Source organism: Clytia hemisphaerica, unplaced genomic scaffold (assembly GCF_902728285.1).
Source record: "Clytia hemisphaerica strain Z4C2 unplaced genomic scaffold, Clytia hemisphaerica genome assembly, whole genome shotgun sequence".
In the NCBI taxonomy this organism is placed as follows: domain Eukaryota; kingdom Metazoa; phylum Cnidaria; class Hydrozoa; order Leptothecata; family Clytiidae; genus Clytia; species Clytia hemisphaerica.
This window is the reverse complement of record NW_027104275.1, coordinates 562,660-577,261: the sequence shown is the minus strand read 5'-3', so window position 1 is coordinate 577,261 and position 14,602 is coordinate 562,660. Positions and strand designations below refer to the sequence as shown.

The 14,602-nt window shown below is 36.0% G+C and overlaps 1 protein-coding gene across 1 annotated transcript; it reads left to right on the top strand.

Moving 5' to 3' along the window:
• Positions 1-4,633: 4,633 nt before the first annotated feature.
• Positions 4,634-13,614, top strand: LOC136816851 (uncharacterized). Its single transcript, XM_067073179.1, has 12 exons — positions 4,634-4,663; positions 5,935-6,100; positions 6,394-6,432; positions 6,893-6,964; positions 7,437-7,502; positions 7,830-7,922; positions 8,221-8,298; positions 8,461-9,160; positions 9,785-10,715; positions 11,026-11,217; positions 11,597-11,973; positions 12,171-13,614. The coding sequence occupies exons 4-12, from the start codon at positions 6,906-6,908 to the stop codon at positions 12,597-12,599; spliced, it is 2,925 nt and encodes a 974-aa protein (XP_066929280.1). The 5' UTR covers positions 4,634-4,663; positions 5,935-6,100; positions 6,394-6,432; positions 6,893-6,905; the 3' UTR covers positions 12,600-13,614.
• Positions 13,615-14,602: the final 988 nt, after the last annotated feature.

The following is a 14,602-nucleotide window of genomic DNA, read 5'->3' as shown; positions in this document are numbered from 1 at the left end:
TAAGCCTACGCGAGATTGAAGCGTTTAGGTGATGGCACAAAACTCAAAAAAGCTGGTGTTTCGAAGTGTTTCCGTGCAATTGAAATATCGCTCTTTGTGACAGACTGATTATGTTTGATATCATTATTAAATTTGAGGTTGCACGTCCAGCAGCGGGTTGGTCTAAAAAGCAGGGTAGCCAATTGGGCTAGGTCATGGGGTACCTAAATATTTTACAGACCAGAATAGAAATACCGAAAATGAATGCATAGAACCACATTTTACTGACCAGGGAGCATGAATCTGATTGATGCTTAGATTGATCATGTATGATTCCAAAGATAAACAAAGATATAAATTACCACGTGTTAATGCACGAGGAGTAAGAAATAGAGCTTCATTATAATATATTTCCAAAGACTTTTTGTACCTATTATATGCTGCCATATTTAAAATTTAAGGAATTAATTGTTTGAAACATCTAAACATGATTTAAATTAAACAATAGATTCAATAACAAAGGATTGTGAAGATATGACAAGATTAGAGATCATATGGCCCAAAGGTGATTCCAAAGCTATTATCATCGAATTACAGCTTCACAGAAATAACAATTAAAAACATAAATAAAATCTAAATCTAAAATATTAAAAACTGTTTTGTATATATTTTTTATTCGGGTCTGTAAATTTTCAAACGAAAAATGGTGCCAGGTCTCTTGAGAAGTAACAAAGTTCAGTACCTTTGGAAAAAAGGCTATTGTGGCTGAAGTTCGAAAGGAATCTTAAATTTTATTACATGGAATCATTAACAAGATGTTGTAATAGTTATTTCCACATGAAAACAGATTTCAGTTTTCCAAAGTTTAGGCAAAAAGAGGTACCCCATAACCTAGCCCAATTGGCTACCCTGCTTTTTAGACCAACCCTCCAGCAGCCATCGTATTACATGTCTGAATTCCCGCCATCTTGAAATTTATGATCTTGCATGATTTTTTATTATCAAACCACGCTGTTTTATTTACCCGCGATAACTGTCGTCAAGCAACTCGCCAAAAAATTTGCGCGCCAAATATAAGATTCTAAAACTGCGAGCGGAGCTGCATAGTTCATTTGTTTTGGAGTTCTACTGCTTTGGTCAGGCATTTGATGGCTATGCAAGTTTCTATCCACTGATGCAAGTGACCGACTTCACGATAGGGTTTTATTTCTGTAATACAGAGAAGATAATTTCGGGTCTAAAGTGCTGAAGTAATATAATATGAACTGTCAAAAGGTCGTTGTGTTCACCCAAAACGACCATTCCAGTGAACTACACTATCCAATGCCCTTCTTTGGATGTATGAAGTGAGAAGTGGAAACAGTGATTAAAAATTACAGGTTTTCTACAAAATGAACAAAAACTCGAAAAAGGTTAAGTGAAAAACAATTCTGAATGCGAAAAAAAGGTTTTGTGAAAAAAAAACTTGAGTGATATAATTCTAAATTCTAATTGAAAATGAAACATTGAGTGACGTCATAATTTGCAAATTGCTAACTCAAAGTTTTCTAACTCAAAGATTCAGGGCCTCTAAACTTTTTACAGGGATTACTTGGCAATTTGTTTAGTCAACTTGTCAGCGTTGAATTGTTAAGATAAAAGACGTAAGACTAGCTTTTTAATCCTGATATAGGATTTTAAGTTTAGACTGAATATGGGCTATTCCATTTTTCATCCAGATAGGCAGGGGGTATCGACAAACTTTTCCACAACCCTGCCGATGCCGTCAGACCAGACGGTACTAATTGAAAGACCGATTGTAATCGAAGTAATCAGTAATGATCGCAATCAAAGGTGGTCCCATATCAATTTTATCAGTGAATACTTATTCGACATTTTCTTCAACTATTTTCAATTTGTTTATTACTTTCCCAATGATTATACTTTCGATCATTTTACCAAGTTTATGCATGTGTGTTTTTTTTTTGGAACGGAGACGGTAAGGTTAAAATTTGTCTACATCCTGACTGACTATGGACAACGGTAAATCACCACGGGAAAATAACTCAAAGTAAACCAACTCTACTTTGGGTCATTCTTATTGCTCGCGCTTTTTTAAGCCAATGTTCTTGGTTGTTTTTTTAAGATTATATGATTGAGGAAAGTCCACTGAAGTCAAGAGATCAAAGGAACAGTTTAATGAGAAGTTATGGAATGTTTTTTGGTTAGAATTACTGTATATTTTTTCACTCGTAACTAATATTCTATCGTCATATGGACCACCGAAGTAATCAACTGGTTATAGAAGTTTAACAATCAAACGGCTGTTGAGTCTTCAAAAAGTGGTTAAGAAAGTGATTGAATACTCAGTTGTTGTTTTTTAATTTGGTACTCGAAATTCAATTGTTAGTCAATAATTAGTCTTTTGATTACTCTGGTCATTATTGAATTCATTGATTAGTACCGTCTGGCCCAGACACCAGGTATGTCCTTGTCGCGTGTCTGGAAAACATTACTTTTAGAGACTGAACCTGTGGTCTACTTGATGTACTCAAACAATCAGGCTCATATGGGAGTCAATTTTGCCATACCTATTCAGCCCGCTTTTATGTGAACTTAGTTGACAGTGCATCCGCCCATTAACTCAACCACGCTTTCATTTATATGTCCATGTGGTTTGCTTATCTTGCCATGCAGTTCACTTATCTAGCCAAGCGGTTCACTTATCTAGCCAAGCGATCTGTTAGTCCGGGGATGGAAAAATTTGTTTCATTCCCTGACATTTGTCGCGTATTATCCAGGACATTAGCACGGTTGTTTTTTTTCAGAGGGGTTTGAGCTTGGTTGGATTTTCCAAGCGGCTTTTGTTCATGTTTCATATTTTCTAAGGGGATCATTGAAGGTTTCTAGGAGCTTCCAGGGGTCATTGAAGATGTCATGGGCAGGGTTCTTTCCAGAAGGTCTCAATCGAACAGAAACGACAATCAAACTAGTGAACCCAAATCGAACACAATCAACTGATTGAAATTCAATTGTCAAACGCCATCGAATCTCAATCAATACCACAATTTTCAGATTCGATTGATAGTCAATTATGTTCGATTAATTCAATTGTGTTTGTTGGATTTCCAGATTCTGCCTTTCTCGTTAAGTGAAGTCGGCACAAAACATTGTTTATGGTTGATGTACGGCTCTATATAACTTTTGCTCAGGCAAAATAAAAAAATGTCTTGTTTCCGAAAATCAACCAGGTGAACTTTTCTTTGAGAGTCACCCAGTCAGGGATATGATCAAATTAGCCAATAGTCGGTTGTTAAATAAAATTAAGGAATCATTATAGACACTGGAACAACTGACTGATTTTTGCCAATTTCACATGTTCAGCCTTGTCCGCCGTAATTACATTATTGTTCACCTTCCTTCAATCATTAAATGACTTTCATAGAATTTTAGTTGCATCAACAAAATAAACGTATCCTATTCCCAAATGAGACTTTCCTCTGAGATTGAATCTCATCTACTCTCGGGTACCTAATAGCCGGGGGGTTGGAATAAGCAGGGGGGTTGGAAAAAATCTCAAAATTTAATAAGCGGGGGGGTTGGAATAAAAATGTCCTGGGTGGAAAATGTTTGAAAAATTAATTAGCGGGGGGGGACGGCTATTAGGTACACGAGAGTAGTTAATTACTAATTATACATCCTTATGACGTTTTAAAAATTGCAAGAAAGATTCAAAAACTTGTTGTATAAGAATTGACATCAGAAGTTCTCAAACTTCAACCTCAAAAAATCCATCAGGCCACTTCATTTCACCAAAAGGTGGGGAGAAGACAAACCGTGGACCCCCGATATGGACCACCAATATGGACCCCATTATGGACCCCCAATATGGACCACCCGAGTGGACCCCCCTTGAAATGTGATGTGTATGATATTTAAACATTTTACAGACCAAATTAATTTTTTAATTATAGTTCTTTTATAATGTTTTGATGCTGAGGATCATTGAGAACATAACATATTGTTGGAATATAAAGTATTTGTCATATTTAGATGAAATTTTGGTCTTAAAATCCTTAGATTTGCCTTCTTTTTTTTTTAAGTTGGTCTGTAAATTATTCACACTAAAAAGCGAGGAGATTCCATAAAAAAAAATAAACAAACATTGAAACCAAAACTCGAAAGACACACAAGGAAAGATCTTCAACGAAAAACCATTCCATTTCTTTTATATAACTATGAAGAATAAAGGCAAAGTCTTTAGAACTTTAATAAACAAAGGTAAGATTTTCATCTTTTTGACTTGAAGTGGCGTTCAGATAGCTTTAAACTGTTAAAGTTGAAAAGTTATAGTCAGAAAAGAAATATGGAACTTATCATCATCCCCATCACGAACTTTTTGTTCTCGACTTTAGAAACAGATGATACCCTGAACACCCCTGATGCATTTACACAAACTCACTTGTATTGAACGTGAGCTGTTTTACTGGCTGTGTGTGTGCATAGATTCTACCTGGGGTGTTAGACTCAAAGAATTTTCGTAAGCGGGGAGGGGGAGGGGTATTATTTTGTTTAACGACTGCCTGGGTTAGACACTCACAGGGGAGGTACTTAGGCAAAAATGAATGGGCCATTCCAGTTTTTATTTGCTACCCCAGATGGACGACATTGAATTTCCGTAGCAAATTGCTTTCAAGAAAGTACTGTAAGTCTCTGGAATTTCCATACTGTAACAAAAATTTACAAAATACCTATCAAATGTCAAAACTGTAGAATTCCGTTACTGTAACCTAAAAAAATCATGGAATTCCAATACTTTAATGCAAAATTAAGTAAAATTCATGGAATTCCAATACTTTCTCTTTAAAGTTTGCCTGGAATTCCGTGCCAAAATTATTTAAAAAATTTATGTCATCAATACGGGGACGTGCCACTTTTGTCACTTTTCTTGCTCTGACACTAGTCTGGAAATTGCGGCTTGTGCGCCTGATATCTTGATTTGAGATCTGCTGCCTTCAACTTTATGCAGTTAAGTTGGCGCAGCTCCGGCGTAACATTTCCCTTCTTTCCAGACTGGGCACAGGGTCTACTTTTTTATCATTTTAGCATTTTTCGGTGACAATTAGTATCTGTCAGGGTCTGTTTTTCAATCTCCAGCGGCACCTCCCCGTCAGTCGTTAGGACCCTGTCGACGCACCGGACTGTCTGGTGTATTTGTCCGGTGGCAAAAAATATCCTTTCGCTACACCGGACACAATAAGTCCGGTGTCAGTCCGGTGTTGCATACAGGGAATTTTGGACGCCGGACATTTATGAAACAAAAAATTAAGGAACACCGGACGCACCGGACTGGTCATGTCCGGTGTTTTGATTGTCCGGTGGAAAAAAATATCCTTCTCGGACACCGGACATTCGACTTCTTTAAGTCCGGTGTATAGATTGTCTGGTGGTGAAAAAAATTCTCATTTTACACCGGACTTTCGCGTGTCCGGTGTACATTAAGTCCGGTGCGTCGGCAGGGTCCTCAGTCGTTAAGTTCAGTGCCCCCCCCCAGTTAGACCAAAGGAGTTCCCCAAAATATATAGATGGGAATCCTGCCAACTGACAATACTCTTACTGAACTCAAAGTAGTGTACAGGTGACATAGCCAGACGGTGTCACTCAAATCAATCGACCGAAGGCATCTTGAGCATGGGTGACGGCCAAGACGCCCATCAGAATAGGTGCGGCATAATAAGGGCCGGCATAAAAGGGGCCGATATTGAATTAGGCAAAAAAAGGTCCTATAAGGCAATCGAAGATCAAGCGAACGTAATTGACACAATCAATCAAACATGATTATCAATTAAACCAATCGAATGCAATTAAATATTAACCAGGAATTAACAATTGGCCTGCTCCTAGATATTTGGTATGGGCGGTGGCCAATACACCCATCATAGTAGGTATTAGATATTTTAATTTTTAATTTTGTAGAAAATACTGCTTCAACAAGGAATAACCTATCCAGTTCAAGTTCAAGCACAGATTCAAGTGATAATGAATATGATTCGAAAAGTCCGAGTTCTAATGAATCGTCACAAGACAGTCAACCCAATTCACCACTTTTGTTTCCAAAATATTCATCCACGCAGGTTTCTAGGTAAGTTACACAATAGTTAATTATTATTTTAATCATCAGCGTCTTAAATAAAATGAAGCATAAATTTTAGTTTCAATTTTCCTTGTTTTTGCACACAAGGTTTTTAATACAAACACTCAATTGTGTTGTAGCCGACTTTGAGAAAGAAACTAATTTTATGGCAGTGATAATTTTCATTTTCAATTAAAGAAAACTTTCAAATGCCGATGAATGTCTGAATTTTATATTTGGATGTTCAATGCTCTTCTGATAACCAGGTAGGTCCATAAAAGTATTGGTTATTTTATTTTAAGTCTTGTTGATGATGGAACTGGTTGCAGCTCAGAATTACGGTAAGTACATTAATAATGTCAGGCTGCATCATTCAAGACGTGCGACAGCACGCGCACACCTCCACACACACCTAAAATCCCTGAGGAGTGCGATCAATCACACGCCATAAATTCAGATTCCACTACTAAAAGTTGTACATAGCACTTCTACGCCTAAATTACAAAAAGTAAGGTTTTAGGAGTGTGATTGACCACACGCCTGGAGTTTTCAAATGATAAAGCTTGTAATGTGTCATTTCGACTGTTAGAGTTGGTCATTTTTTGGCAGTGAACTTTTGCTCATACTAAATAGTTTTTACACTATCTTTGAGTTTCTATTTCTTTAAACTTATTTGCATAAACCTTAATATAAGCAAACATCGCAAATAAGTACATTACAGTATTATTATGTCAACCCTTCAAGATGAAGGGCTATTATTGTAAGTTCAGGACCTTAATTGAAACTTGTTATCTTTTTCAGGGAGTTACAAGAGATGAAAAAGTTACTAAATAAAGGTTCATTTTCGCCAATCAACACATCAGTATCATTAAGGTATCCTCATGATATGATTTTCTGAAAAACTTTGATTATTCATATAACTGTAAGGGGAGGTTTATTGACAAAGTTTGGTTAACACATCAGCAAAGTTCTTTGAACCAAGTTTTCTAAATTTCTAGTTTTGCTGTTTTGGACTGGGTTAAAATCCTAAAAAATTTCTACTTTAAGCAATTTTGTGAAGCAAATACTGGTAATAGACCCAATGAACCTCTTTCAAGAGAGAATATACTATCATTTATGTTAACATGGGGAGTGAATAATGCCTTGAAAGATAGGGAAAAAATCCTGTTGACACCTCGGTTTTGAGGGGGTTGCATCAAATTTTGAGAGAGGGTTGCTCTAGTCTAGGGGTGATGGTCCCCTTCTGAACAACGAACCGAAATAACATGTTTGTTTCTATGCTTATAAGTCTTATGCTTGTATAAGAAAACATGTAGTAAACTACTTTCTGCCATTTGATCTTTAGTGATGAGGTGGATTTTAACCAAGAATACACAACAGATAGAAATCAAGAGATCCTGCACATTCCGAGGTAAGTTTGGTGGGAACATTGTGATCTTTTGGCCAGGAAAGTGATTTATTATTATGGTTATCTGCAGTCATGAGATTGGTTGGATGAATAATAATTATACCGGGTGTGAAAAAATTTCTCCCTGTTTGATTCAAAATTTCGAAAAAGTGAAAAATATATTAGCTTGATTTTTTCGAAATCGTTTAGAGGAGGGTTTAACTTAAGTTAAACTAATATATGTTTTCACTTTTTCGCAATTTTGAATCAAACAGGGGGAAGTTTTTTCACAGACACCTGGTATGAATTGTATTATTCATTTGAGATTTTATAACTTATTACATCTTACAGTGACAATGACAGTGATGTTGACGTTGTTAATGTGACTCAATTTGAAAGTGGCAACAATCAAAATCAACAAAGCTATAATCGTCTCACAGAAAGGTAAACAATTACTGAAGTTTCTTAATATGAAAACTTAACCCCTGCTGCACCTCTTTTTAAGATTTTTCTTGACTACCCTCCACAGTGTTATCTCATATTTTAATTCCAGAATTTTTGCTTCGTTCTTTTGTTTGCTCCTTTTTAGGATATTTTCCTTTAATGTCTATTATTTGCTCTCATTTCTAATCAGCATCTAGCTTGTGTGAGTTGTTAATTTTAAGTTAATACAAAATGAAGGTCTTTCCAATATATCTTACTAACTGACCTAAGTGAACATACAAATTTATTAATATTTCAGGACAGTTGAACTTGATGAAGATCACATTTTCAATAACGGAGACGAAGATAAAGAAAACAACAATCAAGAAAGTGAAAGGTATTATCTAGATTTGAATTTAAATTTTCAATTGTGACCTTTCACTTAAACGTGTATTCGACTTTACTGAATTTGATTTCATATTAAAATAAAAGATAAACTCTCAGGGCAGAAATAGATTTTAAAACATGACTGATTTTTGTTTCTAAATTTTTATTTAAGCATTCCTGCTTGTGATCCTGATCCCCAAATTAAAACTACACAACCCATCAACAACGTGACAGCATTAAAGATGATCTTCGATGCAAACCCTGATGTTGTTTCAAGTTCTCTGCCAAAGCATATTGAGAAGAATGCATATTTTTTATTGAAACTTGATTCTTCAACAGATGAGTATTACGATGGTTATAATTGGAGACAAACAAGTGGAGAATCTGTGAAGTACTACCATATTGATGAAAATGATAAAGTGGTATCAGGGAAGAACAAAAACTGGTTCAAAGTTAGTAGGATTCGTTCTAAAAATACGTCAGCTGCTGATTTTAACAGACTGATAATAACTGTTGAAAACTCATTCAAAGTGCGGTGTGAGTTTGCTGTTGTTCAATACAGGTTTGATGATAAACCACACAAAATCACGATCAAGCCTCATGGCAATTCTTCTTCAACTATACCAAACATTCCTGTAAAGAAGTCAGTATTGGAAAGGGTTACTCAAGAGGTGAGAATGCAAAAACATTCAAATAAACGTGTTCTACATAAACTTGAAAGTGAGAATGGAGGGCTGTTGGCTGATCCTGGAGATGTGCCAAGGAACGAACGCCAAATTAAATACGTTAAATCAAAAGAGAAGCGAGGAATGAATGATGTTATCGCAGATGTGCTAGTGTTACAGAAGGAAATGAGTCATTTTGTTCAAAGGGTAAGAATGTTTCCTCGTCTGTTTATTTCAATCTTGTTTGTCCCTCTTTTTTGTTATTAGCGGTATAAACTAGTTCCACGATAGAACACTATTACTAAATATATCAAGGAAATCTTTATTAAGAGTTGATAAAAAGTTGCACAAGCCACAAAACTCTTGCGTAACTAGGGGTCAAGCAATTGGTTCCAAACATCATAATGACTAAGTATAAATACTCACCACCCCTTCATAGTGAGCACATGCCCCCTTAAAGGAATTTTTGGATCAAATTTATGGGGCAATTTAAAATTTGAGGGGTGGTTTGAAGAAAAATTGGGGTGGTTAAAGATCAAGGGGAGGGGGCTTGTGGAAATCTTTCCTCTCAAACACTTGATAGTTTGTTATGCAAAAAGCAATAAACTAATTGACATAACAAAGAGTTCAGAGGGGTTGAGAAAAAAATAAGGGTGATATTTTGCGAGGGGTTTGGTCCACACTTAGTGATGAGATTTTAGCTCCCCCAAGTACCTTAGCTCCCCCAAAAAAGTGCTGCACTTCCACCCCCTCCCCCGTTGTAATGGGGTCTGGTGCTGTGCATAAATTTGTGTGTTGCATTTTTGTTTTAATCATAATTTCATCCTTTAGGTATTTGTTGATGAAAACACGCCCACGGTTATACTCTACACAAAAGAACAAGTCGATTCTCTTGCAAAATTTTGCACTCCACCTGAAAACGTGCAATGTTCAGTATTAAACTGTGATATGACATTCAATCTCGGTGATTTTTGGGTCGTAATTACGACTTTCTCAAATTTAATGGTTTATTCCAAAAGGTATGGAAGACCTATAACTGCTATTGGCCCTGTCATGGTGTGTTACCGCAAAACCACTAAGCAGTATCGTTCTTTTTTCCACGAAATGGTTGCGGAGGAGCCAAAGCTGGGAGAGCTACGTGCTTTTGGACAAGATGGAGAAAAAGCAATCTTTGACGCTCACAGCAAAGAGTTCCCATTTGCCATTAGTTTCATTTGTTCCATTCATATCAAGGGTAATATGGAAGAGTATATCAAATCAACACTCCATCTGAGTGACCAGTTCTATGATGTAGTGATCGCAGATGTCTTTGGTACTGATACTCGTGAGGGGCTGTACCATGCATGCTATCGGGCTGAATTTGATGAAAATTTGGCACGGTTGAAAACTAAATGGAACAACCTCGAAACAGAAGAACGGAGATCAAAGAATGATCAGAGTCGACCTGCTTTTTTCAAATATTTCGAAAAAAACAAGAAAGAGATTGTATACAACTACTGCAGGCGATTGCTGTTAGTTCAGGCAAATGTCTACCAGCACAATCAATTTTCAACAAATTCTACAGAATCAATCAACAAGGCGATTAAAGTCTGGACAGACAATCACAAGGACGATCTTCCAGGTTTTATGGTGGCTATTCATGATTTCATCCAGCACCAGTACAGTGAAATGAAGAAACCGCTGCTGAACAAACTTTCTGATACAATGATGGTGAATCCCGGATACCGAGAACATGTTGTGTCTGGTTATGACAAAAAATCAGGTAAAATTGCATGATTTCCTATCTCAATCTTTGGCATTTAACCCTATTTGTATCAGGGGGTGAAATCCACCAGGCTGGTGAAGTGCTCTGAAACTTTCTAAAAAAGGTTTTTGCAAATTTTTGTGATTATTACCACCAGGTCGGATTTTATGACTTTATAGTGAGAACATACCGTAAAATTCAACTATAAAATTCCTTAAAATCTTGTAATCTTAAATATATAAACTTTTGATAATCTTCAAAATTGTTTCAATCTTTGACAGATTTTAGATAGAAATGAGAGGATTTAGAAGATCTTTTTTTTTTACAGCTGACGAAAAGAACCGTGTATTGACAAGAATTCCCTGTTCTATCCCACTCAAGGAGATCTCTGTGCCAATTATAGCAAGTGCAACAGAAGTTGTTGATCAAGAGCCAGAGTTATTTGATTTAAGTCTTTTGGAGGAACACATGTCTGGAACCATTATTCAAAATATTGAACAAAAAGCCAACCGGATCAAAGGTATTGATTTGTTTGATTATGTTGTTACATATTGTGCTCACCCCTTCATATAAAGGTAGCCCGACTGGCTGAGGTTGGATGGATTTTGGAACATTACGTCACAATTTTAGACGAATCAAATGGCTAAAAATAGATCATCCGACGTTCGAAAATCTATCCCACCTTACCTAGCCTGACCAGCCTGCCTCCATATTAACAGCCCCTTAATCGGACCTGTTTTGTCCAATCAAATTCTCACAGTTTTTACGATTTTCATGAAGGCTCGAGTAATCAATTTTATCGAATTTCTGTCGTTCAATTAAGTTTGATTGTTAGACTGTTCGCTCAAAAATCTCTGTCTGGATTAATTAGCATCAAAATTTTGTTGTTTGCATATCAGGTAAAATGAGAGATGGTTTTACAGGACCCAAGTCGAGGATTTTTGGGAGTGAAAATGGAACTGATGTGTACTTTGTCAATGCCACTGCAAATGGAAATTTCACCTGTACATGTTTGATGTTCAAGACTTACAGCGTCTGTTCCCATTCGCTTCTTTCTGCTCATGACAACAAATGCCTGCAACAGTTCATCAAGTTGTCATTGAAAAAACCAACGAAATTAACACCCGCTGCTACCTTTGGTGCAAATAAAAACGCAGGAAAAAAGCCAAATCAGTCGGTTCGCTCAAGGAAGAGGAAATCAACGACTGCTGAAACTGTGCCTCAAAAACGGATGACTCTTGATGAAGTCTTGAAAGATACAGAAGCGGATGAAGAGGTGAGAATGGTTTGACCAAGATTTTATTATTACTACTCTAGGGAATCTTCTAGAAATTACCTAAACTTTGCCTTTACTTTAAAAAAAATTCCTAAAATTCAGTGCATATGCAGTATAGCCTACGAGAAGTAACCTGAGCCCCTTTAGTACACGAGTCTCTAAATTGTTACTAAAATCAATCAACCATTATTTTTTAGATAGCTTGTGGGAACTATTCAGTGATAGAATCTACACCAGGAAGCTTAAAGATGAAAATGGGTCGTGGTTCAGTTAACAGTAAACCGAAGTATGTGCCCACAACCAGTACGCCATTTCAGCTTCTCGACATTCAAGGGAACATTAGAGTCTGCGCTGGCTGCAAAGGTGACCTCGTTGATGGACCCTCACCTGCTGTACCCAATGGCTTTGACTATGCAATATGTATACGTCACGAGGAACATGACCATTTCTATCATAAGCAACGACAGCAGTGGATCAAAAAATTTGAAAAGAAACATTATCATATTTCATTGAATTGTTTGAGGTTGAGAAACCCTCACTTCAACCATGGTAATTTGGAAATCTGTCTGAAAAAGCAGAACTTGAATCACACTATGAAGAATTTCTTAAGCGAACGTTTGAGTTAAAAGGACAAAGTTTATTGGTTTGGCGAGACAATAACAGTTTCTTTTTTAACTTGTACATCAGTTTCTTTTAGTTTTCGTATGGTACTTGGGTAGGTTTTTATAGTAGCGATTGCAATGGGCTCTTCCAGAAAAAAATTTTACACGGGGGGGGGGTGGAGGATATAACAATTTTTAGTGATTTACCCCCCGCACAAGCATATGCTGACCCCCCGTACAGAGCAAATTTACACCCGGACAAGGCAAATTTTGATGATTTTTTGCTACCCCCGGAGCCCATTACAAACAATTTGTTATTAGCAAACGAAAAACTTTGATTTTACTCCTGTTTACTCTTCTATTCCTGTCGTCTTTTTCTATGATGTAATTTGGACAGTTTACGAACACCGAAACTTTTCTCAAGTAGATTAATTTTCACGAATCAACTTTTAGTGTTGTGTATCGTCGCCATTTAAAAAATGGTATGCAGTCACCCGACCCTTCGTTTTGGAGGATGGTCTGTCGGGCATAAATTTGTTTTATTGTTTGTTATGCTCGGATTTTAAGTATCTACAATATAAATTTATCATAAAGATAATACTCTTCGATGTGCGTTATCTCAGAAAAGTTGTGATCCATTTATTTTTATGTGAAAATCTTTTGGACTATGTTGGGGTCTTCCAGAAAAAAAATCCGTTCATGGGTGGGTAAAATCGTACAAATGTCAATGGGTAAAGCACTGAAAAATAATATATGAACGGTTTTTTTCTGGAAGAGCCCATTTTATTGCTTTATTTTATGTGTATGAGTGGTATTTCTTATGCCATGTAGGAAAGATTTTATGGAGATTTTTATATGTAAATATTTTAAAAAGAGATTTTGTTGGTGGGTTTTATTTAAGAGTTTTATTTCTTATACCATTTGATGTAGGAAAGATTTTATGGAGATTTTTATATGTAAATATTTTAAAAAGAGATTTTGTTGGCGGGTTTTATTTAAGAGTGGTATTTCTTATACCATTTGATGTAGGAAAGATTTTATGGAGATTTTTATATGTAAATATTTTAAAAAGAGATTTTATTGTTTATTTTATTAGTAAGTTTATTCTGTATGTGGTTTCATACGCTATACAATTAGCTGATATTTTGATATGTAAAGAGAAAGTTGATATTGAAAGTGTACAATCTCTCCTTTAACTTCTCGTCTCGTCTCCTATTACTGAATTAGAGCCGCTCTGTAAATTACTCAATCTTTCTTTTTTACATTTAGAATTTTTACGAAAACTTAATAGTTTTTCAGTTCGAGGCTAAATGCTCAAAAACTACAAAAATTAGTTCTCTTAAGGTATTTATCACACACTTCAGTTTGTGAAAACGCTTTTTTCTCCTTTTTCTATGTAGCTTGCTAAAATGTTTGCCAAGTCTAGAGATGTTATCAGATTGTCAAAACAAATTTCGCACTTTCAATTTGTTTTTAAATAAAAAAATATCCCACGATTTGGCCAATTTTCAACCAGAAATTCTTATTGATCTTCTTATAAGTTGAAACACGCTTTTTACCATTGAAAAATTACTTGGCTAAATTTATCCAAAGTGCAAGTTTTCCACAATTTGAACCTTGATTAGTCTTCGTCGTATACACGTTTTTTATTTTAAAGAAACACACTTTTAAGAAACATGAGGCTCAGAATGCCTGAAAACTAAGAAACATGCTGAGGCTGAGAATGATAAAAAACATTTTTTAATTCGGTTTTTTTTTAAGAACCTCCCATGAGGCTGATTATGTCAAAAAGTTTAGAAACATGTAAGAAACATTTAAGGCTCAAAAGGCCGATTTCTTAAGAAACATTGAGACTGCTTGGTAAAACTAGTTTCTTAAAAAAAAAAAAAACGTGTAACAAAAAAACTTTTTCAAGGGGGTCCACTCGGGTGGTCCATATTGGGGGTCCATAATGGGGTCCATATTGGGGGTCCATATCGGTGGTCCACGGTTTGTCTACTCCCCCAAAAGGTGCTCATACCACAGAA